Raw genomic sequence first — 27,262 nt, forward strand, 5'->3', positions numbered from 1 at the left:
CCACTTGGTCATGATGTATAATCTTTTTTATGTGTTGTTGGATTCTATTTGCCAATATGTTGGTGAGGATTTTTGCATCTATGTTCATCAGTGATATTGGCCTATAATTCTCTTTTTTTGTAGTGTCTTTGCCTGGTTTTGGTATCAGGGTGATGGTGGCTTCATAGAATGAGTTTGGGAGTATTCCCTCCTCTTCAGTCTTCTGGAAGAGTTTGAGAAGGACTGGTATGAGCTCAACAGAAAAATAAAGTAAAGAAACAATCCCCTTTAAAATAGCACTAAAAGTAATGAAATACCCAGGAATAAATCTAACCAAGGAGGCAAAAAATTATACACAGAAAACTATAAACCATTGATGAAGGAAATTAAAGAAGACTTTAAAAAATGGAAAGATATCCCATGCTCTTGGACTGGAAGAATCAATATTGTTAAAATGGTCACACTGCCCAAGGCAATCTACACATTTAATGCAATCTCTATCAAATTACCCAGGACATAGTTCACACAACTAGAACAAATCATAATAAAATTTATATGGAACCATCAAAGACCTAGAATTGCCAAAGCATTACTGAAGAAAAAGAAAGAGGCTGGAGGAATAACTCTCCCAGACTTCAGACAATACTATAGAGCTACAGTCATCAAGACAGCATGGTATTGGTACAAAAACAGACTTATAGACCAATGGAACAGAATAGAGAGCCCAGAAATGAACCCACAAACTTTTGGTCAACTAATCTTCAACAAAGGAAGCAAGAATATACAATGGAATAGAGAGTCTCTTCAGCAAATGGTGTTGGGAAAACTGGACAGCAGCATGTAAAGCAATCAAGTTAGAACACACCCTTACACCATACACAAAAATAAACTCAAAATGGATCAAAGACTTAAACATAAGACAAGATACAATAAACCTCCTTGAAGAAAATATAGGCAAAATATTATCTGACATACATCTCAAAAATGTTCTCCTAGAACAGTCTACCCAAGCAATAGAAATAAAAGTAAGAATAAACAGATGGGACTTAGTGAAACTTACAAGCTTCTGCACAGCAAAGGAAACCATAAATAAAACAAAAAGACAACCTACGGAATGGGAGGAAATTTTTGCAAATGAAACCGACAGAGGCTTGATCTCCAGAATATATAAGCAGCCCATACGACTTAATAAGAAAAAAACAAACAACCCAATCCAAAAGTGAGCAGAAGACCTAAACAAGCAATTCTCCAAGGAAGAAATACAAATGATCAATAGGCACATGAAAAAATGCTCAATATCACTAATTATCAAAGAAATGCAAATCAAAACTCCAATGAGGTATCACCTCACACCAGTCAGAATGGCCATCGTTCAAAAATCTTATAATGATAAATGCTGGAGAGTGTATGGAGAAAAAGGAACCCTCCTACACTGTTGGTGGGAATGTAAGATGATGCAGCCACTATGGAGGACAGCATGGAGGTTTCTTAAAATACTAAAAATAGACTTATCATATGATCCAGCAATCCAACTCCTGGATATATACCAAGAGAAAAATATAATTCAAAAAGACACCTGCACCCCAGTGTTCACAGCAGCACTATTTACAATAGCCACGACACAAAAACAACTCAAATGTCCATCAACAGATGACTGGATAAAGAAGACACAGTGTGTGTATGTGTGTGTATATATATATATATATACACACACACACACACACATATGTGTGCAATGGAGTATTACTTAGTCATAAAAAAGAATGAAATAATGCCATTTGCAGCAAGATGGATGGACCTGGAGATCATCTTTCTAAGTGAAGTAAGCCAGAAAGAGAAAGAAAAATGCCATATGGTATCACTTATGTGGAATTTTTTAAAAAGGATAAATGAACTTACCTACAAAACAGAAGCAGACTCACAGACATAGAGAATAAAATTCTGGTTACCAGGGGTTAAGGTGGGAAGGGATATATTGGGATCTTGAAAAGTGCACCTCTTGGGGTGCTATCTTCATTGTGGTAGTGGTTTCATTGGTGTACACATCTATCAAAATTCATCAACACGTACATCTGAAATATGTGTAGTTTACTGTACAGAAAGCATACCACAATAAAGGTGTTTTTAAAAATGAAAAAAGAATAGCACAAAAAGAATAGCACAATCGTCCTATCCCTGTCAGCTTGTGGAACATTAAATTGATCCACTCAAGGGTCAGAGTCTCCCTGAATTCCATATCCTGCCATCTTTCAGTTGTACATGAAAATAAATAGTAGCACATCATTTCACATCTTAAAATACTGCTTGCAAATCTGTGCATATCTGTCTGGAAGTGTGTCACTTACAGCTCTACTTTGGTCTTAGTTTTAACATTTGCAGGTGCAGATTTAGCAAAGAACCCTACTCTTGGGCTCTTTTTGCTGCCCCTTCCACTGACTTGACCTCCTTCTTGGGCACTGAGGGCATTCCATGTTGTTTTCAGCAGGGAGACAGGAACCAGGTGCCTGGCTGGGACCTATCTTTCTGCTTTTCACCCATTGGAATAACTTTAATTTAGGATTTTTTTGTTTTTGGTTTTTGTTTTTGTTTTTGTTTTTGTTTTTGTATAGTGCATGACTGAGTTTAGTTTTTGGCCAGATCTCCTTCCTTTGCTTTCCATAGGCAAGTATGATCTAATTGTATATTTTTGGTCAAAATTAAATGTGTGATTTTTACTTTCTACTGTATATTAAATACTTCCTCTTGAATTCTTTTTTTTGTTTGTTTTATTTTCCTATTTTGTAACAAAATTTCTGTGTTCTTTTTCCTCTAGAACATTGGAAACTATTTTTAAAAGATCAGGGAAGTCCTTTTAAGTGATTAAACTTTTACTTTTGATTCCTCAAGAAGCTATATTGGTAACTAGAAATTCTTAAGTTTCTATATTCCAAAATTTTCGTTGTTAGTTCGTTGATCCTGTTAAACATCTTCTTAAGACTATGTAGTATACATTTTCCAAAAGTTACTTGTATTTATTGAAATAAGAGGCATTCAAATTGTACTACCAATTTGTGCATGCTATGTTAAGGTTACTATATGTCCTACAGAATACTTTCAAATGTACTCTGTTTATTCATTTATTTTGTGATTCTTTATATCCTTGTTTTCACTTCTTTTGTTTGCCTAAAATTAGTGTGGGTGGGTTTTATTTTTCCCTCTCATTATTTACTTGAAAAGTGTTAAAATCTTCTTACTAGAGCTTGAGTTGGAGAGCTCAATGAAGGAAGGCAATATTAAAAGCCCAGCAATTCAGAAGGATGTGGAGGTGGAAAAAGAACCTAGGCAGCAGGCATCCAAACCAAGCTCTTCCTCTCTGCCTGGTTTCTCTGGGTTTGTGGAGCCTGTGGTTTCAGGGGGCCATCCTCTACATCTGTCTTCCACTGTCAAGCTGCCTCCCTTCAGTTTTTGGTGGCTGTGACTGGGGAGTGTTCTCAGTGAGTTGGGGAGTCATCGTCTTTAGGAATGTGTTTTCTGATGAACAATCACCAACACCAGGAAAAACATCCCCAAAGCTTATTGACTTCATGTTTCTACAACTGGGGAACCCTTCCAGGCTCTGCCCCATCTCCAAATGCGGCCCTGATGGCGACCCAGCTCTTCTAAAATAGTAGAACCTTCCTTCTGCTTCCTCCTTATTTCTGCAGCCCTCATGCCTAAAATAAAGATACAGTGTCTTTCTTAAGAAATCTGGGCAACCACTTATACACTCTGGAGTTTTAGCAAAGTGATGACTTGATATGTAGGTAAAATTTTACTTTGTTCAATTTGAACTGCTATTTGTTGCGCAGGTCTGAGTAATTACATGTTTCTAAAGCCCTTCAGTCAACTGGTTATCTAAGAGGAGCATGTGGCTTATTTTTCAGTAATGGTAAATCCATTTTTAGCAGATTTACCTCTGATTCTTAGACAGGCCTGAAACTGACCTGGTGAGTCCTGCATAGATTAACCTGGATGGGAAACTGCTTAGTAGAGAAGCTGAGCTAGACTGGGAGTTAGGACGGGGAATCCGGCCCTGTAGGCACGTCACTTAGTCACTGTGACCCTCAGTGTCCTCCTTGAGGATGGGAACAACACCATCTGTGCTGCCCTCCAGCACAGGGTTTTGTGAGGAATGAATGAGATGCTATATGAGAGACAAGGTGCCTGGAAGAGCCAAGCTCTCTACCAGCACAGGCTTGTCTGCTCATCCTCCCTGAAGTGGGGGGAGCAGAAGTTTGCTTCTTAGAGATTTTGTCCCTTTGAATAAGAGAAAAATGTTTCAGCTAAAAGAGAAATAAGTAGGCAGTCTGGTTCTCCTTTCCCATTCATTCATTCATCATTTATCATTCATTCATTCAACACAACAGTCAACAAGACTGCTTCCTCCCTTCATGAAGTTTATGTTTTAGTAGAAGAGATGGGCGATACAGAAGAACAAAAGCAAGATCAGTGGCGAGCATCATTAAGAAGAATGGGAAAAAGAGCCATCCCAAAAGGGAGGTTGTTGTTCAATGGGCACAAAGTTTCATAAGCTCTAGACCTCTGCCCTACCACATAGAGACTGTAGTTAACAATACTGTATTGTGCTCTTGAAACATGTGTTAAAAGGGTAGATCTCTAAATATAGAATCACTAGATATACACCTGAAACTAATATACTAATATAAAAGTCAACTATACTTCAATAAATAGAAATAAAATTTTATTTAGGAAAAAATAGAAAAAAAGTGTAGATTTCATGTTAAGTATTCTTATCACAAAAAAGGGGGGCATTGACACTTCCTGGGGCGATAGATATGTTTATTACCTTGATTGTGGTGATAGTTTCACAGGTGTATGAATACATCCAAACTCATCAAATTATGTACATTAAATGAGTACAGTGTTTTTCTCAGAATATCAATTAATACCTCAACAAAGCTGTCAAAAAAAGAAAAAGAAAAGTAGGAGAAGAAAACTCAGAAAAGGACCAGGTGGAAGAGGCACAATAGCTGCTATTTTAGATAATGTGTTCAGAAAAAGAACCATTTTTATTTATTATGGAGAATTAAAATCTTAATAAGCTACTTGGTAATAACATTATGTTTGAAATTTCTAAAAAGACCTTCATACAACTTTTTCTTTTCTCATTTTCTAACAGCTTTTTGAGGCACACAGTCTATATATCATCTGGATTTGAGAAGTAGTCACAAGGAATTTGAGACCTGACTGGACAAAATTTCAAAATACTGACCGCACATACTCATTTCTTGACTGGTGCTGCTCACACCTAGGCCGTACGTCTCTAACACACCCTTTACTGCCCTCGTGGATTCATCGCACTTGGCGAAGGAAGTTATGGGAACCCATGCTGATGACATCTTTGATGATTCTTCCAGTAAACCTGCAGAGATGAGGGCCGGGGAACATCAGGGGCTTTCTCACATAATGCCATTCCAGTGCCCGTAAAAGACTCTCAAAGAGATCTTAGGTTTGGCCCGAGTCACATATTTACTTTCTCTTAGATTTTGATTTACATTGTCACCACAAACTGTTTTGCCCTTAAAAGAGAGTAAGCCCAACATGAAGCTGGGCAGAGAATCGGGAAAAAGTATCCAGGCCATGGAGTATTACTTGGCCCCGATCTCCCTTGGGTGCTTGCTTTTGTGACATCTGCACTCTGGTTTAAATTTCAGCAAGAAATGGTCACCATGGTCATCACTGTTTCCTGCAGCAAGAAGGAGGAGGGTATAATTTGTCAATAAAGCTGAAAAGGACTCTTCCCAGCTGGCTCTGTGTACCCTGCACCCTCTGACACAGATCTCTCATTGCAATACAAACAAGCCTCCCTTGGCCACGTAATTACTGCGACTTCCCCCACTGGCCTCAGGAGGGCTTGTAAAGGGCTTTGAATGATGATGAATGCTGGAAGACCTGCTGTTCCACGCCTTGTTTTTTCAGATCTGTAATCTGGTGCCCATGCTGGAATTTCTTTGAAAGGATTTATTTTCAACAAATCCCCTCCAGGTGGCTGCCTCACCTAAACATCCTGTTGTCAACTGAAACCCTCTCCATCACATCGAATAGAATCCCAGGCACTGCAGATGGGCCAGTTCCAGTTGCCTCTGACTCTCATGTAAAGTTTCCATGTATAAATATTTTCAAAGTTTTGATACAGCGGCGCAAAATCCTATTATAACAAAGGCAGAAGTTTACCTTTGGTCCCTCATTTTTTGTAGTTTATTTGCAGTTGAAGGCTAACAGACCTGGAGAATCTATGAAAATATTTCATCTGAAAATATTCTGAGCAAGGATCTGTGGGGAAGGGGACAGGTGAGGTCCACAAGTACCTCTGTGAGGTCTTCACCTAAAAGAACTTACATTATAGTGGGGGAAGTGAAAAACACGACAAACAAGGGTCACAAAGATGACAGCACCATACAAGCCCCCAAATGAGGGCAGGAGACAAGGAGCCCCTATCAGTGACACCAGAAGTATAACAGGAGGTGTTTATGTCTAAAGCAATTTACTTAGAAAAAAATTGGTTGGATGATAATTCGGTCTTAACCCTTTTGACCACGAGTCTCCCCACTCATTATGTTTTTAGACATGGGGATGAACTTGAACTGTTGGGTCTGCTGGCATCACTGTTGGCAGGTGACTCACGGCCCAAAATCCAAGTTGCAGAGCTTATGGAGACACCTGGCTTCTCTCACATCACAGAATTGTTTTGCTGTACAAAGTTTCATCCATGTCCAAGGGATTTGCTGTCCAGCTGAGGCTCAGAGCAAGACACATCTGATTTTGGCAGTCAACCACTAATAGTACAAGGCAGAGAATGCAAAATCCTGGCCAAAGCCAAGTACTTGGGGGTGTTTGTTAAGATTTAATCCAGGGGAGGAGGCACATTTTGCTGGAGGAATCAAGGTTGCTTTATGTAGGAGGGGCCTTGGAGATGGGGACTGAAGGTGGAATGAGGTTTCCGTGGGCAGGGATGCTTGGAGAGGGCATTTGGAGTGAATGGGTCTTTCTGATGGAAATGTGGGGTGTATTTGAGAAGAATGAGTAGAATAAAACACAAGGTGGAGCTTGTCATTCTTTGCCCAGAGCCTATAATGGCACCCAACTCACTTGGAGCTAAAGCCAAGGTTCATCTGGTCTGGTCCCTGCTTCAACTCTGATTCCCCTACGATTCCCTGTGGTGCAGGTGGGCCTGCAATGTCAGCTGGGCACAGAGCACGGGAGGCATACGTGTCCATAGGAGAAACTTGGGCATTATCCTGGAGGCCGCAGGGAGCCACTGAATAATTGGGAGTGAGCTTCCCATCCTCCCTCCCATCTTCTCTGAGTTCTGTGCTTCCTTCCCCTTAGGAAAGGGAGCTGATTTCCTGAAGGAACAAAGAAGACCCTGGGGAAAGCTTTATGGAAGACTTTCTTATGCTACTGGTCTGGCCCGCTCATCTTCTAAGCTGGTCCAGCCCAGAAGGAAAAGATAGAATCTGGTTTTTAGTGGCAATGGCATCATATTTGGAGGAATACTGTGATTATCTATAAGAAAGACTGCTCATAACCACACACTGGGGGCTATCTACTGCATGTGAATTTGAAGGGTGGTTGAGCAACTCTACTGGTTACACTTGTAACTTGAATATCTCATACCAAATGCATTTCTCTCAAACAGCTAAATATTGCAGCATTATGACAATCAATTATTCCCTTTTATGCTAACAGGAGAACGGATATATTTTTGAGATAAGAAGAGATTATGTAATTCTAGGAAAATATTTTCCAGTTTCCTCTTTGATTTAATAACATTTTCCCCAGACTTTTTACTAATTGGTGGATTACTCTATATCCCCAAACTTGCTTTTGTGTCCTTCTATTGTCAATTTTTAATTTCTTATTTGAAATGGCATCACATAAACTCACCCTGTCAAGAGGAAAGAGCAACGTAAGTCTGTAAGTAATACTTCTGGACTCTGAGTGGAAATAGGGTTTTAGATTTTATGGGGACTCTTACTCAAAATAGAGTGAACACTTGGTTTAGATATATGTAAGGAGTCATGAGTTTAACTCCCACAGGCCTTTTCTGCAATAACTGAGCATGTACCTCAATAAAACAATGAAATAACTATGGAGGAAGACAGATGCCAGAGAAAATAGTGAGTGAAGAAACTGATCAAATATGATTTGGCTCAAGCAGGTCTACATATGTAGTATAAAGAAACAGAAACTTAAATTTATAAATAAATGACAACCAGGAGAATGAGTATGTGGGAGGAAGAAAGTGAAACCTTATGAAATTCTTCTCCTGGTCAGGGGAAGACTCTAGTTTCTAAATAATAATAGCTAAATTCCAAATATATTTGTTAAATTTTCATGAGAATCATTAAAAAAATAGTAGGGGATATACTATATATAACTTCCTAATAGGACAAGGGGGAAAAAATGCAGAACAAAGAAAACTCAATCAAATGTACCAAAAATATGAAAGGAGAAATAGATAAAATTAAAAATAAGCAACAGAAAATGTGAATGTAAAATATACAGATGGCAGAAATAAGTTTAAACAATGAATAATTAAAATATTAGGTTTAGCCATATGGATTGTCAACGTTTGACTGTTTTTGACCTATAAAAACAGCAAATTCATATGGTTCAAGTAATTGTTCATAGACAATATTATTAAAATACAGAAGCTTCCACATTGGTTATAAAAATAAATCTAGATGCTTCTTGTAACAGGCATACATTTACATGAAAGGATTTTGGCCAGACATGTCCTGTGAACTGACTTTGGTTTAAAAAAATCACGTTGGCTGTTAGTTGAGAAGAGATTGAACGTAACCAAGTAGTATGATCACCCACAAGCTGCTGGCTAGTACGTTCAGTTCCTAGGGAAACCCCAGGGAAAACTCTCTCATTTTGGACCCACCCAGATCCAAACAGGAAAGCCAGTGCTTGGGCCATCTGTTTGCTTTGGACAAAACCATACCTCATACCCAGTTATGGACCCCATCCTTCAAATTACTCAGAAAATGTTCCTCTGGGAAAATCCTGCTGTTGCTTCAGCTACCAAGTGTGGGTGCAAAAGAGCAAGTTTTAATTCATGCAAACATTTGGAGGTTTATCTTCAAATTTTCTACAGTTACAACTTTCTAAACCCCCTTTGTTTCATGTGGGAGTAACAATCTCTGGAGATGGGCCAGAAATTTACTTGTAGGGACACTGAGACTATTTGGAACTAATGTGAACATGGAATTGCAACTGCAATGTTTTACACCAGGCTGGTGCCATGTGTCCTGGGTTGTGCTGAACCTGCTATCAAACCACATGGACTAAGAAACATGGCTGCCCTTGAAGTTTATAAAATCTCTGATGATGCTTGACATTCCTTTGACTATATTTGCTGACCTCCTCTTCTGAATTAAGCAAAGTTGGGCCATTATATCACTGAGAAAGTAACTTATCTAGAAGTCTTTAATAAAGTGCAATTCAACTCTAGAGTTGCCTTTGAAGGGTTAAAGGGAAAAATTAAGCAAAATACTTAATGTTGTATCTGTCTGTGTTGTCCTTTCCCTCGTTAGTATCCTCTGGTTACCTCTGAAGTCTGTGGAGGCAGCAGGGGCTCTGGGATGCGTGCTCTCTGTGCTCTGCTTAGTGCTCTCCTGGAGGGAGATTTTGGTTTGTCTATTCTTTTTACTTAGCATTACTGGTTGACTCAGTAAAAACTGAGTGAATCAGATATCAAGTGATTCAGATAAAGAGGATTATCAAGGCTTTCATGTTTTGGGATCAGTTTCCAGGTGTTTGGGCTAGAGATCAAAGAGTAGAAATAGGAAAAATAGATTCTAAATTTGAGCAACATTTTACTTGAGTGGCTGGTTTGGTGTGAGAGGAGTCATCACGATGAGAGAGACAAGAGGGAAAGTGGATTCATAAATTCTTCTATTTGATTAAGAAAAAGAACTGAGGAGACAGACATCACAATGACCTTGACTGTAGTAACCTTTTCGTTGCGTATGTGTATTTTGAAACATCCTGTTGTACACACTAAATCTATACAACTTTATGAAAAACAATTTGAAAATGAAAAGAATGAGCGTAAATGAGTGTCATAGGACATGAGAGCATCCAGTGACGGTTTTTGTAAAACACCCGTGAGCTCTTCTCCACCAGCCCTTCCCGGATGCACTCTCTATCCTGGTGTCACGTTGCTCAGGTCTGGTTTGTCTGACAGGACAATCTATTCTGCATGCCCAGTGTCCGGATTTTAGACTAAAATAACACTCATTTCTACTACAAAAAAACAGGGGTCGTTGTAAAGCAGCACATTCCATGTTTTCAAGAAAGAGACTTCAAGATGCGCCTAAGATAGCTTGTTAACATACAGCAAGAAGTCCAGCCTGGGGGCAGCATTACAAGGAGAAGCCCACTCTGAAGACAAGTCTCGCCAAAAAGAACACATGATTGCAGCCATGGCTGATTGCTAGACCCTGTTACTCCGAAAGGTTCTCAGTCTCTAAAGCAGCTCAAGAGGGAAAAACACATCATAACAAGTGTGTTATATAGAAGATGTATTTACCAAGGCAAGCCAATTGATCAATGCCCTCTACCTCACAGAGATCAAACAGGATGGAAATTGTTCATTTTGTAAAGAAATATGAGACACAGGTCTGTTTAATGCATTGCCTTCTTCCTGGGAAGTGGTTCAATAGCTCTTGCGGTAATAGTGACAGGTGTTGTGGTACAGACAGCTGTGCACTGTGTACGTCCATCATTTAGGACTCAAGCACCTCACCCCCAGATGCAGGGAGTGTGGAGCCTGACAGCTCACTGCAGGGAACTGCCGGGCTCAAGATCACATCCCTCTCTGGTGGCAGCCCCATCTAGCATCATGGAAGGCTCCACCTCTTCCTTTAACTAAGAATGCTTCTGAAAGGCCCTCTCATCACCAGAGAGCCCTGTGGAATCCCCTGAGGCTTCCACTGGGACTGTGTCACAATTCATCTGCCTCATCTTGCCTCTTTCATTCCTCATTGGTGTCTAAGTGTAGATTCCAGGAGCACACCCATTCACCTCTCAGCCCTCAGCCTTCCATCTCAGAGTCTGCTTTCCTGACAACCAGCTTGCCACATGTATGTTTATATGTACGTACACACGCACACACACACACACATATGCACTCTGCTTGAAATGTAAGAAACATTATAGGAAAACCAAAATGACAAGCCCTGCTGGGTTGATAGAGCAAAAATATTGCAATATGTTGGAAAATAGATGGCAGATATAAAGCCTGTTCCTGCCAAGGATGCTACGTCTGAGAAATGTATATTTGACTTACCCTGTGCTCCAGTAAGTATTCCAGAATGTGCTGATTTACTGTGCACCAGTTACTTATGCCTGGGGACAGACAGACTTGTGATGAGAGCTTCTAGAACACACCAGCTGGTGGCAGGGAGGGGCTGTGGAGATCCTTGTGAAAATGGCGAAAAGGAACTTGCTTTCTCATTCCAATTTTCCAGTTTCACCATCAGCTCTGCTAGGATCTGGGAAACCTGCATTCTTCTCTTGAAGTGCACTGGGTTGTCTCCAGCTTGATTTAACCATTTCAGTCCTTTATCATTAAAGAACCTTCATATTCTCAAAACTATCTGTGGCTATCTTTCTGCCAAATACAGGCTGTGGCTGTGCCACAACCATTCTTGTGTCTGACCCAAGTAGAAATTTTGGATTATCCTGGTTTCCTCCCACTGTCCTATTTCTCATACAGTCCAGCACCAAAGCTTATTGATTCTACCTCCAATATATCTAATTAGTTTCCTTTCCTTCATTCCATCTCCCTCTTCCCCATTTCAAGCACAAATTATCTCTTCCTAGACAATTTTAAGGCTTTTTATCGCCACTTTGCTTTCAGTCTTGAATCGAAATTCCATCTCTAACATTCATTAAATTCTCTAAAGTTCTTTGTTCTCTTCTCACCCTTTATCTTTTTCCTTCTATGAAACTTCCCTGGGAAATCTCATTGGCTTCTGTGGCTTTGATTACTGTTAACATGCTCCAGGTTTGCATAAGGTGCCGCAATGTCCATCTCTGGGCACCTCTAGATTTTTCTCTGGAAGTCTAGACCTCTATATCCAGCTGCCAATTCTTTAAACTCAACTTGTGAAAACTAAATAGACCACTTTCCCCCTCCAACCAACCCTTCCTTCTCTATTCCCCATCTCAATGAATGATATCACCTTCTTTCTACCCAGCTGTTCAAGTCATAAACCTAGTGGGGTCTTTGATTTGTGCATCTCCCTAATTCCCCAAGTCAAATCAATCATCCCTAATCCATCTCTTAAACATCCCTTGGCTTGGTCTATTATCGCCATCCCTATTATCACTACCCTGTGCACAGGTTTGTTTGTTTGTTTTAAACCTGGATTTCTGCATCAGCCTCATAGCTAGTTTTCTGGTCCCTGTGTTGTCCTCCTGCAATCCATCTTTCATAGGGCAGGGAACGTGATCTTTCTAATCTGCAAATCTACATTCTTCTGCCTGAAATCCTTCAATGCCTTCCCTTTGTTCTTATAATAAAGGACCATGGCTTATAAAAACCCACTGTAGTGTGTGGCTCTTGCTTGCCTCTCAAACAATCTTTCTCCCCACGTCCTCCCACCCTCACTCGCAACATTCTGGTCATTAGAATTCCTTGGTTCCTTAAGTGGACAATGCTTTATCTTACTTCTTGGCTATATTGCACCATATTTCCTCTCCCTGATAACGCCTTCCATCACATCTTGCCTCACTCTTTATCTTACTACTTACTCTTCAGCATTTAGATGTCAATTTAACTTCCTCTTCCTCCCAGAAGCCTTCACTGAACACCAAGTTTAGGTTAAATGTTTCTCTTCTTTGCTTCCTTGATGGCATCTACTTACCTCTGTGGTATCTCTTATCAAATTCTGCTGCAACTGCTTTTTTTATAGTTAACTTTATGAAGGTAAGAACGGTATCTCCTTAGTTATTCTTCTATCTCCAGACTGTAGCACAGTGTCTTTCACAAAATACATGCTCAAAACAAATCTGACTTGACTCTTCAAGAGTGTCTTTTTTGCACCTTTGCTCACTCAGCAGATTCCTGCTCACATTAAAGTCCCAGCATCATGCCTTTGTGACTTCCTAAGGGAATCACAGGGCACAGATCCTTTTTTCCCATATCACCTTCCCCCTCATCATCACTTTTATCATTTGTGTTGCTCAAGAGTCTGTTTTTACACACCAGGCTTCAAACTCTCTGATGAAGGACTTCTCGTTTCTTTTCTGTTAGCTGCCCTTAGGTGGTGTAGAGCATGTGCTCAAATACCAGCCAAAGGTAGGAGAGAGTGAAGTGATAAAACTGGGCCTGATTTCCTTGTGAGGGCAATATGTTTGACCTAAGCTAATTTCAAAATAAGTGTTCTGCATGATTTGTTCATGGTTGTGTTACTTCATACAGGAGTTTATCTTACTGCAGGCACTAGTCACTAAGTTACAGGATTTGAGGTTCTCTCATTACATGGAAGTCCATGTCTCACCTATGTTCTTTGCTTGGATGTGCTCACGGCTCCATCACGTGGGATAATCCATGCCCACAGTCATACATTCCAAAGCAATTTTTGGGAAAAAGAGATTCATGTCATCATAAATCATATGAACCAATTTTGGAAAACATGTTAATAGGACACAGGCTCTTCCCAGATCTCTGAGTATTTTCCAGGTTGTCCTGTTAGCTCTGTGTGAAAAGGGGATGATGTAGACTTTTGTAGGTTAACTACTGAAAGGATCTAGATCAGTGGTTCTAAACTGAGGGTGATTTTGCACCCCATGAGACATTTGGCAATGTCTGGAGGCGTTTTGATTGTTATAAGTAAGTGGCAGAGTGCTAATTGCATCTAGTGGGTCGAGGTCAAGAATGCTGTTAAAAATCCTGCAATGCACAGGGCAGCCCCACTTCAAAGAATTAGCCAGTTTAAAATGTCAGTAGTGCCAAAGTTGAGAAACTCTGATGTAGATGAAATTATAATCACACATTTCATTCAAACCTACTTTTCTATTCCAGGAACATAAATAATACTCAACCTACAACTAGATCAGAGCACTGATGTGCCCATTTTTATATTTCCATTTTTCATATTTAAAATTGTATTTTAATATATATCTCATGAGGTTATTACAAAAAATAAATATAATAATGTACAAGAAAACCCTTAGCTCAATCTGGCCAATAGTAGTTGCTCAATACATACTTGTAAAGAACAAGTCCATGAATACACAAGGGATATTTAGAGGGTTCTAGAGGGTACAGAGTAATAAAATTTACTAAATAGTTCCTAAGTGTGTCACTCTTTTTAGGATGTGAACATGCTCACCACTGTGAGAACACTTTCAAGAACCATAGGCATTGACAGAGATCCAGGGAGGTGCTCATAACTAACTTTGATTCTTCTCCCTCTACAGTTGCTTTGCATTTTTCTATTCCCTGGTTTCTCAAAAAATCTCTATGATAGCTAAACAGTGTTCTAATTCCATATCCCATGTAAGTTAAAACCACAGCATAAAGAAGTACTTCTTCAAAGGATTCAACTGTTGGCTTATAGAAATTGGAATTTCCGTTTTGCTGGAAAGACAAAAGAAAATTGAAGGTTAGAACTCTCCCATTACGATAAACTCTGATCCTTCAAAGTTTGGACTTTCAACCTTTTACATTTCAAGAACATATTTAATTTAAGATTGTAAAAGCTGCTTGGAGAAAAGTAGAAACTGATCATTGAAGAGGCTAATCAGAAAAGTCCATTTTATTTTACAACTCCTAATGAAATAATTGATTCAGGCAAAAATTATCAACAGATTCCAAATCCATTAAGTGAAAAAGTTAATAAAGAGTAGGGCTTTTGCAAGATGCCAAACTGTGACTCTGCAGGTTACTTCCCCAATCACAAACCTGGGGTTACAACCTTAACCAGGTGGTCATATTACATCACAGATGTTAGAAAAGCTCACCATTCTGTGCTCTTAACATGATATGATATTCAGTACACTGATGAAATATTTCACCTGAATTTAAGCAAACTCTAATACCTAAATTCTATTTCACAAGAAATACCAGATAAATTAATTCACAATGTGCAATTTTCTACATCACAACAAGCCTGGTTCTTAAATGCAAAATATAAACAAATGGGATTACATAAAAATAAAAAGGTTTTGCATAGCAAAAGAAATGATCAACAAAATGAAAAGGGAATGAGAGGAAACACAATGAGAGGAAACATGTGCAAACACATATCTGATAAAGGGTTAATAGCCAAAAGATATAAAGAACTCATACAACACAAAAAGGCCAAATAACCCAATTAAAAATAGGCAAAGGACCTGAATAGACATTTTTCCAAAGAAGACAGGTGGCTAACAGGTACACAAAAAGCACTCAATATCACTAATTATCAGGGAATGCAAATCAAAGTCACAAAGAGATATCACCTGACACCTACTAGCTCGGCTGTTATCAAAAAGGAAGGAGGTAAGAAGCATTGATTAGGCTGTGGAGAAAAGGGAACCCTTGTGCACTATTGGTGAGAATGTAAATTGTTAAAATCGTTATGGAAAAAAGTATGGAAATTCCTCAAAAAATTAAAGGCCTACCAAATGATGGAGCAATCTCCCTCTGGGTATATATTCATAGGAAATAAAATCAGTATCATGCAGAAATAACTGCACGCGCATGTTCACTGCAGCATTATTCACAACAGCCAAGATAACAGAAACAACCCAAGTGTCCGTCGATGGATGAATGGATAAAGAAAATGTGGTCTGTGTATACATACACACACATACTCATTAGAATATTATTCAGCTTCCCACACACAAAAGAAAATTCTGTCATTTGTGACAACATGGGTGAACTCAGTGTATATTATGCTAAGCGAAATAAGTCAGAAAGAATAACACTGCATGCTTTTACTTATAGGTGGGATCTAAAAAAGCTTAACTCATAGAAACAGAGAGTAAAAGTGGGGGTTGCCAGGGGCTGGGGTAGGGCCGGTGGGGGAAGTGGGCAGATGTTGTTCAAAGGGTGCAAGCCTTCAGTTTGAGATGAAGAAGTTCTAGGGATCTGGTGTACAACATGGTGACTATACTTAGTAATGCTGTATAGCACACTTGAAATGTGCTGAGACAGTAGATCTAAAATGTTCTCATTACCCCCCTCCCACACACACACACAGGTAACTAAGTGAAGTGATGGATGTGTCAATTAGCTCGACTGTGGTAATAATCTCATAATGTACACATATATCAAATCACGTCGTACACTTCAAATACATACAATTTTTATATATTAACTGTAACTCAATCAAGCTGGAAAAAAGAAAAAAGGGTGGGGGAGGGGACTTAAGAGACAACAAAGTTTACTGTGAGTTCTTTCATTAGATCCTCTTTTTTGGTTTTTGTAAAAAACCTGGTAAAAATACATATTTTGAATAACTGTGGTAATCCAAATGGGGACTGAAAAAATATATTATTAAGGAATTGTTCATTTTGTTAGGAGTGATAATAGCATTATACTTGCATGGGAGAATGTTTTAATCTTTGTAGATGCATGCTGAAGTATTAAGAGAAGTGAAGATGTAATTTTCTTTTAAATGGTTCATCAAAAATTAAACATATACTAAAAGCAACTTTGTGAAAATGTTAATAACTGTTGAATCCAGATGGGAGTTATATGGGTTATTCTCATATATTTTTTGCTTTTCTGCATATTTAAAATTTTTCATAGTATAAAGTTAAAGAAAATATTTCTCTCTTTTTCTAGGTGCCAACATTCCAGTGGAAAGTAGACTTTTAATATCAAACCATTCTTATTCCTGTTTAATTGGTTTACAGATAGTAGCTCAATTTTTGCTCAGTGCATTAGTGAATAAATTATTCCCAAACCTCCTAATTAAGTTTTTGTCTTTAATAAATATTTACACATCCATTCATTTTTTTTATTCAACAAATATAATGCAGTCATCAGATTCCCAGTTTCCCAACGAGATGATCCTCAAGAAGTGTTTTGACCATTTGGAATGTATAACTTTTAGTGATTTAGGGAAAATTGTCAAATGTCTACTCATACTTACTTTATTAATTTAGCTTACACATGAATTTTTAGAATGATGCATTATATAAAATCATGCCAGTTAGAAATACTGCTTTTCCCGCTCTCATACTGTAAGCGCCATTTGATTCCACCAACAGTTTTCTAGACTGTATTGCTTTCATTTCCTCCACACTGTTTGAGATGCAGTATTTTTGGAGCCTCTATGTGACTTAGTCACTAAAAGTTCTATCACAAGTCACAAAATATGTAGTAATCAAAAAAAAATCTATCTGGTAGATGAATATTTTTAATCTACATTACATGTTTTTAAAACAATTTTAAAAACTCATTTTATAAAGACACTTTACACTTGAATTGTTAAGTTAAACCTCACAAAATATTATCAAATCTTATTAAAATTCCTTGACTCTTTATTTATCCATTATACCAGGTTACTCTCTAGACAAGCCAGACTAACATTAACGGATGTTGCTTTTGTCTAATGCTTCTTCCCCAAATGCTACCTGGTGGTTTAAAATGATGAAAATGAGAAAGCATTGCTTAATGTGAAGTCTTGAATGGAAGGTGAAGGAAAGGTTATAACAAATGCTGTGTATTTGGGAATATAGGCCACTTACTGGATGTCTTCCATGAACTGGCAACGTGTTAGTTTCCAGGATGAACAAGACAGACCCCGTCCCTGCTCCTGACTTCCTGACCTCCCTCCAGGTCCTCACACCTGTCCTGTAGGTCTGATGGATGGCGATCTTTGTATTCTAGTGCCAACCTTTGGCTCCCTTTCTTGGTTCTGTTCTGTGCATGATCTTTGGACCACATCTGTCTCCAGCATTTTTGGTTAACTCCTGACCCAGTTAAAATCCACCTCCTGGTTCTTTCCACATCTGTGCAAGGGGCTTCCTTACTTCCTATATGTGTCCAGACTCTAACAAAAAGGACCGAGATCCTCATGAAAAAGATGTGATAAAATGCTGTAACTGGTTAGGTGTGAGGTCAAGGGAGAGGATATAGAAGTATTTTTGAAGAGCATCATTGTAGTGTTGGTAAGAAGAAAGAGGGACTTAGAAGGAGGACTACTTACAAGGGGAAAGATGAGAATGCATGAGACCTGCTGAGTTGGAGTCTTGATTGCTCACATAAGTGGACACGTTTGCTGGGCAGTTAGATATGCAGGAAGTAAGAGAGGCCTCACTGAAATAGAAGATCTGGTCCTCAATGACTCTGAGGCCCAGTGTGCACCACAGTTGAAGGTGAATGTGATAAAGCACAAAATAAAAAGAGCAGGAAGCTTCAGGACTCCCTGCTGGTAAGGGTGCCATAGACAAATGGTGAGTGAAGGGTGCCCAGGGTGGGTGACTTCAGAGCCCTGACTTAGCAGCTCACTCAAATTAACCCCTTTGGCTGACTTAGAGGATGGCGAAGTCCCATTGGCACACATGGAAGAGAAACTTGCAGGACATTCAAGGCCATCCTAGGAGGCTCAGCGGGTTCTCCTTTTTCCCTTCCCTGGCCCTATATCTACTTCAGAGCTCCATATGTGGCCGAATCAAGCAGGGCATCTCCCCTGAAATCTATGGGAACTTTCTGCTTGCATTGGCTCTGAGGCAAACCTGTGCTGTATGTAACAGACTGCCTACAGATGCAAATCAGACCCTCAGTTGGGTGCATAAGCTGGACCTGTGTAACTATTTCTTTTTCTTTTTTTGCCCCATGACTTGTTCTGGAAGATAGTTATATTACATAGGAGAATTTTCCAACAATGTCCATTGACCCAAATGAATATCTACTTTACTCGCTCTTCTATAACTTTATTATTTTAAATTTAATTTGATGTAATTTTATTTGGCAGAGAGAAAATGAGATGCCTTCATGGAGATCAAAGCTATTTGGAAATCACAGGTCTTTCTTAACTGAGGAAAAGTGACTCATTTACCATATGTCTTTATTTAAAACTGATGTCAGTCACAACTCTTGAGAAGGATTTCTCAATCTGGAGTTGGATAGTTCTTTTAAATTATGAGATTTAGTCCCATCAAAGTCAGTGAAGCCTAAATCTTCTTGATAAGTTTGCTGGCCGAGGCCAACACAGCACGGTGATCGCTAACACTCTTCCTTTCTTTGTTCTGTCTACCAGTAATTCATTTTTCCTTCTATGTTCTATTTTTAATTTCAGAGTCTTGAAAATGAATCAATCCTGAGCCCCATTCCCAGGGTGCCTGGTCATTTGGGACACTGTGACACCCCAGGGATGTGTCTACTTCCTGCATTCCTGACACATCTAGACATACACAGGGTGTTGGGATGTGCTGGGAAGACCATTACTCTTCCATTCAAATTAGCCAGTCTTTTACTGGCTGCCTATTTTTACTGCCCTAGGTTAACATTAGAGGGGATATGAAATCAATTAATATGGTTTCTTTCTCCCAGAGCTGATAGTGTAATGGCGTATGTGGTGGGAGGAAGGGAGCAGTGTAAATGACCATAACACAGAGCAAAAATAGACATCCCAAAAGTAACACAAATGGAGGGACCATATCCCATTGGGTGATCAGGATTGGCTTCCTGAAGGAGGTGGCATTTGATCCCAGTCTTGGTGGCGGTAGAGCGTGAGGGTGGAGAGGGCTTAGGCAATGGGGAGACTGCCTGGGTTCAAATCCTGGCACTTTCACTTGCTGACTCTATGACCTTATAAAAGTCACTTAATTTCTCTTGCCCTCAAATGCCTCAAGTGTAAAATAGAGCAAATAAGGTTCTTTTGAAAATGAAATGAGATAATATATGCAAAGTACCTCCCCCAGAATAAATACTCATTAAATGTTCTGATTTTTATGAAATCTTCTGAGATGATAGATGAAACTCTTAGAATAGATGCTGCTGCTTTTAGAGAAAGGGAAAGAAGAGAAAGAATACGTATAGAACCTTGGCCAATACCTACACATAGGGAGAAGCAGGAGAATGAGGACCCACTGGGAGACAGAGTGAGAGGGGAGGAGGAGGTGAGTAAAAGGCATGGACAGGGGGCTGAGATGATGAGACTGAGAAAGACCACTGTACATGAGGACTCTCATGAGAAAACACCAGGTGGTGTTATCAGCTCCTTTTCCCAGTGGGTTTATCAGACAGCGGGGATTTAAGAAGAAAGGGAGTGTGGAGGCAATGGAACAGGGAGTTGTGACTACACAAGTGAGCTGATGAAAGAGGGGTAGAGAGAAGGTGGGGGATTTAGATACTTACAGTGGGGGACGCATGTTTGGAAACAAAGGAACATGGAGCATATTTAGGAACTGAAGAAAGTATTCAATAGATTAGGGTAATGGGATAAAGGTAAGAGGTAATGTAATTCCTGGAACAAGGGCCCTGAGGGAAGTGGGATGAATAGCCCATGTGATTACTCTCATCATCATGACACAGATGGCCTCAGTAGCATTTCTCCCCCCCAGAACTTGAAAAGCTTGTGCTGAAGACCATTGTTCTGTTCTAGTTCATTGGGGCAGGATAAAAAGGGATGAGCAAATCTGCAAACAAGTTCATTCCGCAGACTAATCACCCATTCACCAGCCAATTCTTGTTTTCAGACTGAGATTTCCTGTGTAACATGGCACACCCTCCTATGCTGTTGGGTTGGTCCATGGGAAGAAAAGCTGAGGTGAGAATGTAGAGGCTTTCAGGTTTTTGTCACTACAAGAGTAGGATGTTTGGGAATAAGACAGCCCCTGTGATAAGGAAGTGCTGAAGGAAACCTAGAACACTGGAGGTAAGGAGAGGGCCACCTTCCTTTCTAAAGTGGAATGAATACAGAATGTTCCACATTTTGAGAGTTGGGTAGATACTACCCTGAGGTCTCCCGGGAAGAACACAAACTTCCAAGGATACTGGCATTCTGCAAATGAGTCTCTATCTACACTGCAGTTGTTAGATTTTTAATAGGGAAATGGAATTACCATGAGTAATACGGAATATGAGACCTTTCTAGCGATTACGTTGTACAAACATAACTGGGACGAATGATAAAAATATAACCATTTAAAATATCAGAGCATTGTCTTAAGGGCACACAGCACATAAAGAAACATTTATTGAAGAAAATCTGTTAAGTATTGAAAACAACTGGCAGCCCCTGTGGATCTGGAGCCATGACTCTCTCCCTCCCCCGCCTCCACTCACTCAGCATGGCAGAAGTTCCACACTGTCCAGGTATGGTCACAAAGATGAGGCTCAACTCCCCCAGCTCCAGTCCAGGACTATGCTGTTTCCTTGAGAGGAGTAAGCCATAACCTCCATGCAAGCATGACTGAAAGATTGGGGGCTCACTCCCTTCACTCAACACCCACTTTTAGGGCAGAGGCGCTACTCCAGGCATGGAATGCTGAGAATAGTGGGGCTTCAGTTGCCCTTACCCCAGCTCACCAGTAGGGTGGAGATTCCATGCTGGAAGAGGAAGGCCGGGAAGGCCAGAGGCTACTTCCCTACCCAGAGCCGGTATGTCCCCCTAGAGAAGCAGGACTCTGACCTTCCCCCAGCTCTGAAGCAGAACATGAGAATTTCGAAAGTAAGTTCCCTGTCTGCTAGCTGGATTAGACTAAAGACCAAAGTGGAAAATGGCTCTTGATCCCTTTGGACTTATAGGTGTACAACAGGAGAGTTTCACAAGTGAGGCAGTCTTCTGCTAAACCATTCCTTTACCTCATTAGATGCCAATTCATACATTATTCAGTTCTTTTATCTAGAGATTAAACTGTCCAATGTTGGGTGAATGGTTTTGTAACATCTTTCAACCATTAAAACTATATGTGAAACCCCACAAGAGAAACCAAAATGTCAAAAATCATTGAATGGTATATATGTCAGAGTTGTGCCTTCCATTATATGCAAATTTTGCCTCAAAAGAAGAAAAAAAAAAAACAGAACTATGGGCAAATATTGAAGCCTGGTTAATGACATTCATGTGGAAGGGTTTAAGGGTGAAGTGTATTACTTTTTCCTCTTTCTTCAAAATGTACTAAACGTATGGCTTGATGGCTGGCTAGAGGGAGAGACAGACAGACATGTGATGAAATAAACATAGTGAAATGTTAATTGTAGAATCTAGGTGGTAAGAATATGAGCAATCATTGTAGAACTCTTAATTTTTCTGTAAGTTGGCAAATAGTCACAATAAAATGTTTGAAGAAAAGGCATTTTTTCTAGTGATAAAAATACAGACCCTAGGCCAGTCTGTACTACTAACTAGAAGTTTAATCTTAGGCAAACTGACTTAACCTTTGTATGAACAGTTGTCTCATATAAAAAAATGAGGATAGGAACAGTCTCAAACGCATGCATTTGTAAGGATCACGTAAGTTTGTATTTATAAAATTTTTAGCATAGAGTATGATGCAAAAGTTTATTAAACAAAATTTAAAAAATAATCTCATATAAAGGGTCATGGGTGGGAAAGCAGATTATAATGAATTTTATTGGACACTCAACCCTGAGAATGCAGAATTTTATTATGACTAGATGACAGGTTTACATACCCTGGGGTATTAGTCATTTCCCCTCTAATCCAGGCACATTTCATCTCTTGCTAAGAGGTAGTAGAATCATTGGGATAAATCAATAACATTTAATTTCTATTTTCATTTTCTTCCAAAAGTTCCACTTGCTTAAAGCATGTTCCCTGACTCTAGGCTTGGCGTATACAAAATATCTGGATATCGATATAAAACCATGTAGCTACCTGGTTACACAAAATAGTCTAGTGATTTAGTGATTTTTTAAAAAGAAGGCAGTGAGTAGTGGTCATGTTCTCCAACAAAGGACAGGAAACCTTCAATTACTAATTAATTAAATCACTAATTAATTAATATATCAATTAGTCAGATGTTAGAAGTCTACAAGAAGCCCATGTATCATATGAGCGCAGCCTTTTCAGTCTTTTAAAGAACCAGGCCTGTGGACAGCAAATGGCAATTTGAACAACAAACAAAACAAGCTGAAATCAGAGTTCTTACAAACAATAGATTAATAAGAACAGGTGGACTTTATTCATTCTACAACTATTACTGAGCAGCTATGTAGACTCCGGTCTAGGGTCTGGGGATTCAGTGGTCAGTAAGATAGAAACCTCTGCTCACAATCTAGAGCCAGAGGCAGACAACAGATGGAAATAAGTTAATGTATGCACGTGTGTGTGCACATGTGTATGTGCTTGTGTGTGTGTGTGTGTAAATAGTATTAAATACTAAAGGAAACAAGCTGGAAAGAGAGCCGGAAGCAAGGAGGTTTGCAATTTTCATCGGATTGTGAGTTTAATCTCACAAAGAAGGTAGCATCTGAGTAAGGACTTGAAAGGAGGGAGGCACAGGCACTGGGAAGTCTGGGAAGTGCAAACGTGAAACAAGTGCAGAGTCCCCAGGTGGGAGGATGCAGGGTTGAGGGCGCTAGTGTGGCTGGAATACAGGGAGCACCGGGAAAGAGCAGGAGGTGAGTCAGAGGACCAAGCCACAGGGCCTTGAGGCCATTGTAAGGATTTGAGCTTTTACTCTGACTGGAATGGAAGCCATGGGAAAGATTCGGGCAGAAGAGTGAGATCTGGACGTTATTTCAGCAGGGTCACGCAGGCTGCTGTGTTGAGAGAGTCTTGCTGGTGGTAGCGGAGGGGCGGGCGGAGGTGGAGGTGGAGGTGGGGTATGGCCAGATTAACATGTTCATGGATTCTTTAATCATAGTCCCACTGAGAGGTGGGACAATTCCATCCCCCAGAGATGGTTGGCTTGTTTGGAGCTGCTTCAACCTATAGAGCAGGGTGGATGTGAAGCTGACCTCTGAGGCTCAGTTATAAAGGGCCTGGAGACCTCCACTTTATTTACTAGAAAACCCTCGAGGAGCCCTCCCTGCTGAAGAGGCCACGCGGGGCACACAGTCCACAGTCCGGGCTTGTCCTCTTTCTCACCCATCCCAGCCTGGGTGCCAGACACGAGGGTGAGGAAGCCATCTTGCAGGCAAATCCTCCTGGTCCAGCCATTCAAGGCCAAGCCAACTGAGATCCCAGATATCATGGAACAGGGAAGAGCTGCCCCACTGTCTGTTCTGAATTCCTGCCCAGCAGAACCCATGAGCATAACAAAGTGGCAGTTGTTTAATGCCACTCTGAGCTGGGATGGGTTGTTATGCAGCAATGAGTAACTGGGGCACCAGGAGAAGGAGTGAGGCTCCCGTAACAATCAAGGTGAGAGGTTGTGGTGGCTGAGACCAGAGTTGCTGCTGTGGGGAAGGTGAGGAATGGTCAGATTTGGGAGGTGCCTAAAGGTAGGATCATGGATTGGTGACTCACTGAATGTAGAATGAAAGAGAGATGTCATGAGCCATGCCCAGATTTTTGGTGTGAGCCCCTGGAAGGATAGCATTGTTATTTACTGAGATGGGAAAAACTATAAGGGAAGCAGGTTTGGGACAGACGGAGGGGGTATCTGGAGGTCCAGTGTTCAACTCTGATGCCTTTTGATCATCCAAGTGGAAAGATCAAGTAGGCAGTTGGAAATGACATATGTGTATATACACATGTGTATATTATATATATAACATATATGTATAATATATATGTATAGGTATGTGTGTATATGTACATATAGTGATGAGACAAGGTCAGACCATCATGAGAGATATACAGTTAGAAAAGAGAAAGGGCACAAGGACTGACAATAGGTCACTCCATTGTTGAAAGGTCAAGGAGAAGAGGAAAACCAGGAATAGAAACTGCAGAGGAATGGCTAGTGATATAGGAGGGTCACAACCTGCAAGCCAAGAGAAGGTGCTTTAAGGAGAAGGAGTGATGACTTGTGTCAAGAGCTACTGACAGGCCAAGAGAAATGAGGATTGGGGTGTCAATTTTGATTGAGGAAATTCAAGGCTTTAAGACTGTCACTTACTGAGTGCCTATTATATGCCAGGCGTTGTCCTGAACACTCATCTATAATAGCAACAGAGGAGGAAGAGAGAGCTGGAGGCTAACTTTAATTGATAATAGCTACCATTTATTGGGTATCTACTCTACATGTGATAGTTACTGGGAGCCTTACGTATGCAATCTCATTTAATCTTCCCCTTGCCTTGTGAGGTATATGGATCAGAGACATGAAGCTACCTTCCCAATGCAGCACAGCTAGTAAAGGGCAAAGCTAAAACTCAAACCCAGTTCTAGCCAATGTCAAAACTTGTGGTCTTTCGGCTATCATTTTGCCTTAAGCATTTCTTTGGGAAATCATGAGGGGTTCTGGGGTGTGAAAAGCTATCAGGAAAGAAATATTTTTCTGTGGAGTTCAAGTTTAACTAAAGGTTTTAAGGGAGGATATAAAAGTAGTTTTATTGTAAAAGAAACATGAATGTATTATAAAGTGGAATGCAGAATTCTAATACAAATCTATAAATAAATGAATAACACATGTGGGCTTGTTGTCTGAGTCACTTTGGCTAATGTGTGGGTTTCTCTCCTTGGTATATCAGCTTATGAATTTATATTCTCTGGAAACGCTGATTTGCTGGTTTTTCTAACTGGGTTGTGAAAGCTGAGATTCTTAACCTGGGGAGTCCAGAAAGTCTGGAAAGACATGGACCCTCTACATGGAAAATTTTGTAACACAGACAGACTCATTTTTCTATAGCAGCGCCTATCAGCTTCTCAAAGGACACTTGACTTCCAAAAGCTAAGATTCACACGGCAAAGGAAGAACAGTCAGGGATGGCTTGGAGTTAACAGGGCAATCATGACTTGCATGTGGCCATTTTCCTGGGCAACTTTTGAAGGCCCAGTTGTACCACATCTGGAGAACAGTAATGGTGACCAAGCTACACAAATGCATCGTCTAACAAAAGGTTTGTGTGTCACTTCCTATGAGGTTAAACGAATGAAGTTTGAGCAGTAAAACAGTGCAGTTCTTTGACAATTTCGCACCTAATATATGAAATCAGGGTTAGTCAGGGAAACCTAGTACAAGTGGTCGGTCATAACTGTTCCTTAAACTTGCACACTCCAGGATCATGTGTTCATACAACCATTCGGGAAAATGAAGATGTAATACATATGTATTGCTTTTAAAAAATATAAAGTCTGAATTAAGAAGGTCCAAATTCCCTGAATCATTCTTCCTAAATGTGTATATGAAAATAGGACCTTACTTATCATCTCTTATTTTTCTCACCCTGTTTGCCTGTAGTTCAGAGATGACAGATTTCTGGCTGGAAGCAATGTCTCCTTGAAATCTACACCATTGGAATTTTGAAAGATTAGATGTAAACACCTAAAACTCCCACCCCATCTAGATTTTCAGCTTCTTGCGAAAATTAAAAGATCTGTCAACACAGAGCCTGAGTTCCCTCAGGTGACAATGAGCTTTGTTCAGGTAAACCCATTCTTACCACTTCCTGTTGTCCACACCTGGCCCTGCCAGCCTTCTAAGGCATTTGTAATCTCAGCCTCTGCTGCAATCATATGATCTTCAATGTGGCAAAACTCTTGAATGGGACAGATGAAGGAGACTGTGGAGAACCATTTTGAATACTTCCTGGAGCTATGCTCGTAGTGTTTGTTTGGTTGTTTTTTCCCCCAAATGTTTAATCTAAAGTGTGAATTAGCAAGCCAATGACTGTTTCTAATATGGTGGCAACCACGTCTTCTCACACAAATTTACAAGTTGGTAAATTTTAGAATTCCAGGAAAACTACATTAGTTCAGGCCAAATGAGATAGAGGTGAAAAATTTTAGTAAAATATTAAATTAAGTGTATTTCAAAATAAATGTAGTAGATTCCTTGAGAATAATTAAGTCAATGTCAATCTAACTCTAATAGTGTTTCTGAAGAGAAACAAAGAGCTAAAATTAATTTAAAATTGATATTTACAAATTTACAAACAGCTAAAATTAATTTCTAATAAGTGATATACTTAAACACAAGTATTCATTTAATGTACAAATTATCTGAAAACACACACAGCTTCTTTGCTATTTCTCCATAGATAACATAAGTTGCCATCCTCCTCAGACTGAATAATCACACTTCAGATTTGACAGCACTCAAATGATCAAACTTTTGCAGTGCTGATACTTGAGTTCATTGTATTTGACTAGACTAGACACTCATCTTAAGCAAACAGGCTTTATGCAAAACACAAAATAGAACAAAA

The 27,262-nt window shown here is 39.8% G+C and overlaps 1 protein-coding gene across 1 annotated transcript in view; it reads right to left on the minus strand.

Moving 5' to 3' along the window:
• LOC105083196 (serine palmitoyltransferase 3-like) overlaps positions 1–27,262 on the minus strand; it is a 118,256-nt gene that overhangs the window by 67,088 nt on the left and 23,906 nt on the right. Inside the window, 5 exon segments of the mRNA XM_074346905.1 lie at positions 5,240–5,325; positions 5,327–5,380; positions 6,017–6,073; positions 6,075–6,166; positions 14,435–14,620. Coding sequence (XP_074203006.1) covers positions 5,240–5,325; positions 5,327–5,380; positions 6,017–6,073; positions 6,075–6,166; positions 14,435–14,620 — 475 coding nt within the window.

This window comes from Camelus bactrianus, chromosome 19, assembly GCF_048773025.1.
Source record: "Camelus bactrianus isolate YW-2024 breed Bactrian camel chromosome 19, ASM4877302v1, whole genome shotgun sequence".
Classification (NCBI taxonomy): domain Eukaryota; kingdom Metazoa; phylum Chordata; class Mammalia; order Artiodactyla; family Camelidae; genus Camelus; species Camelus bactrianus.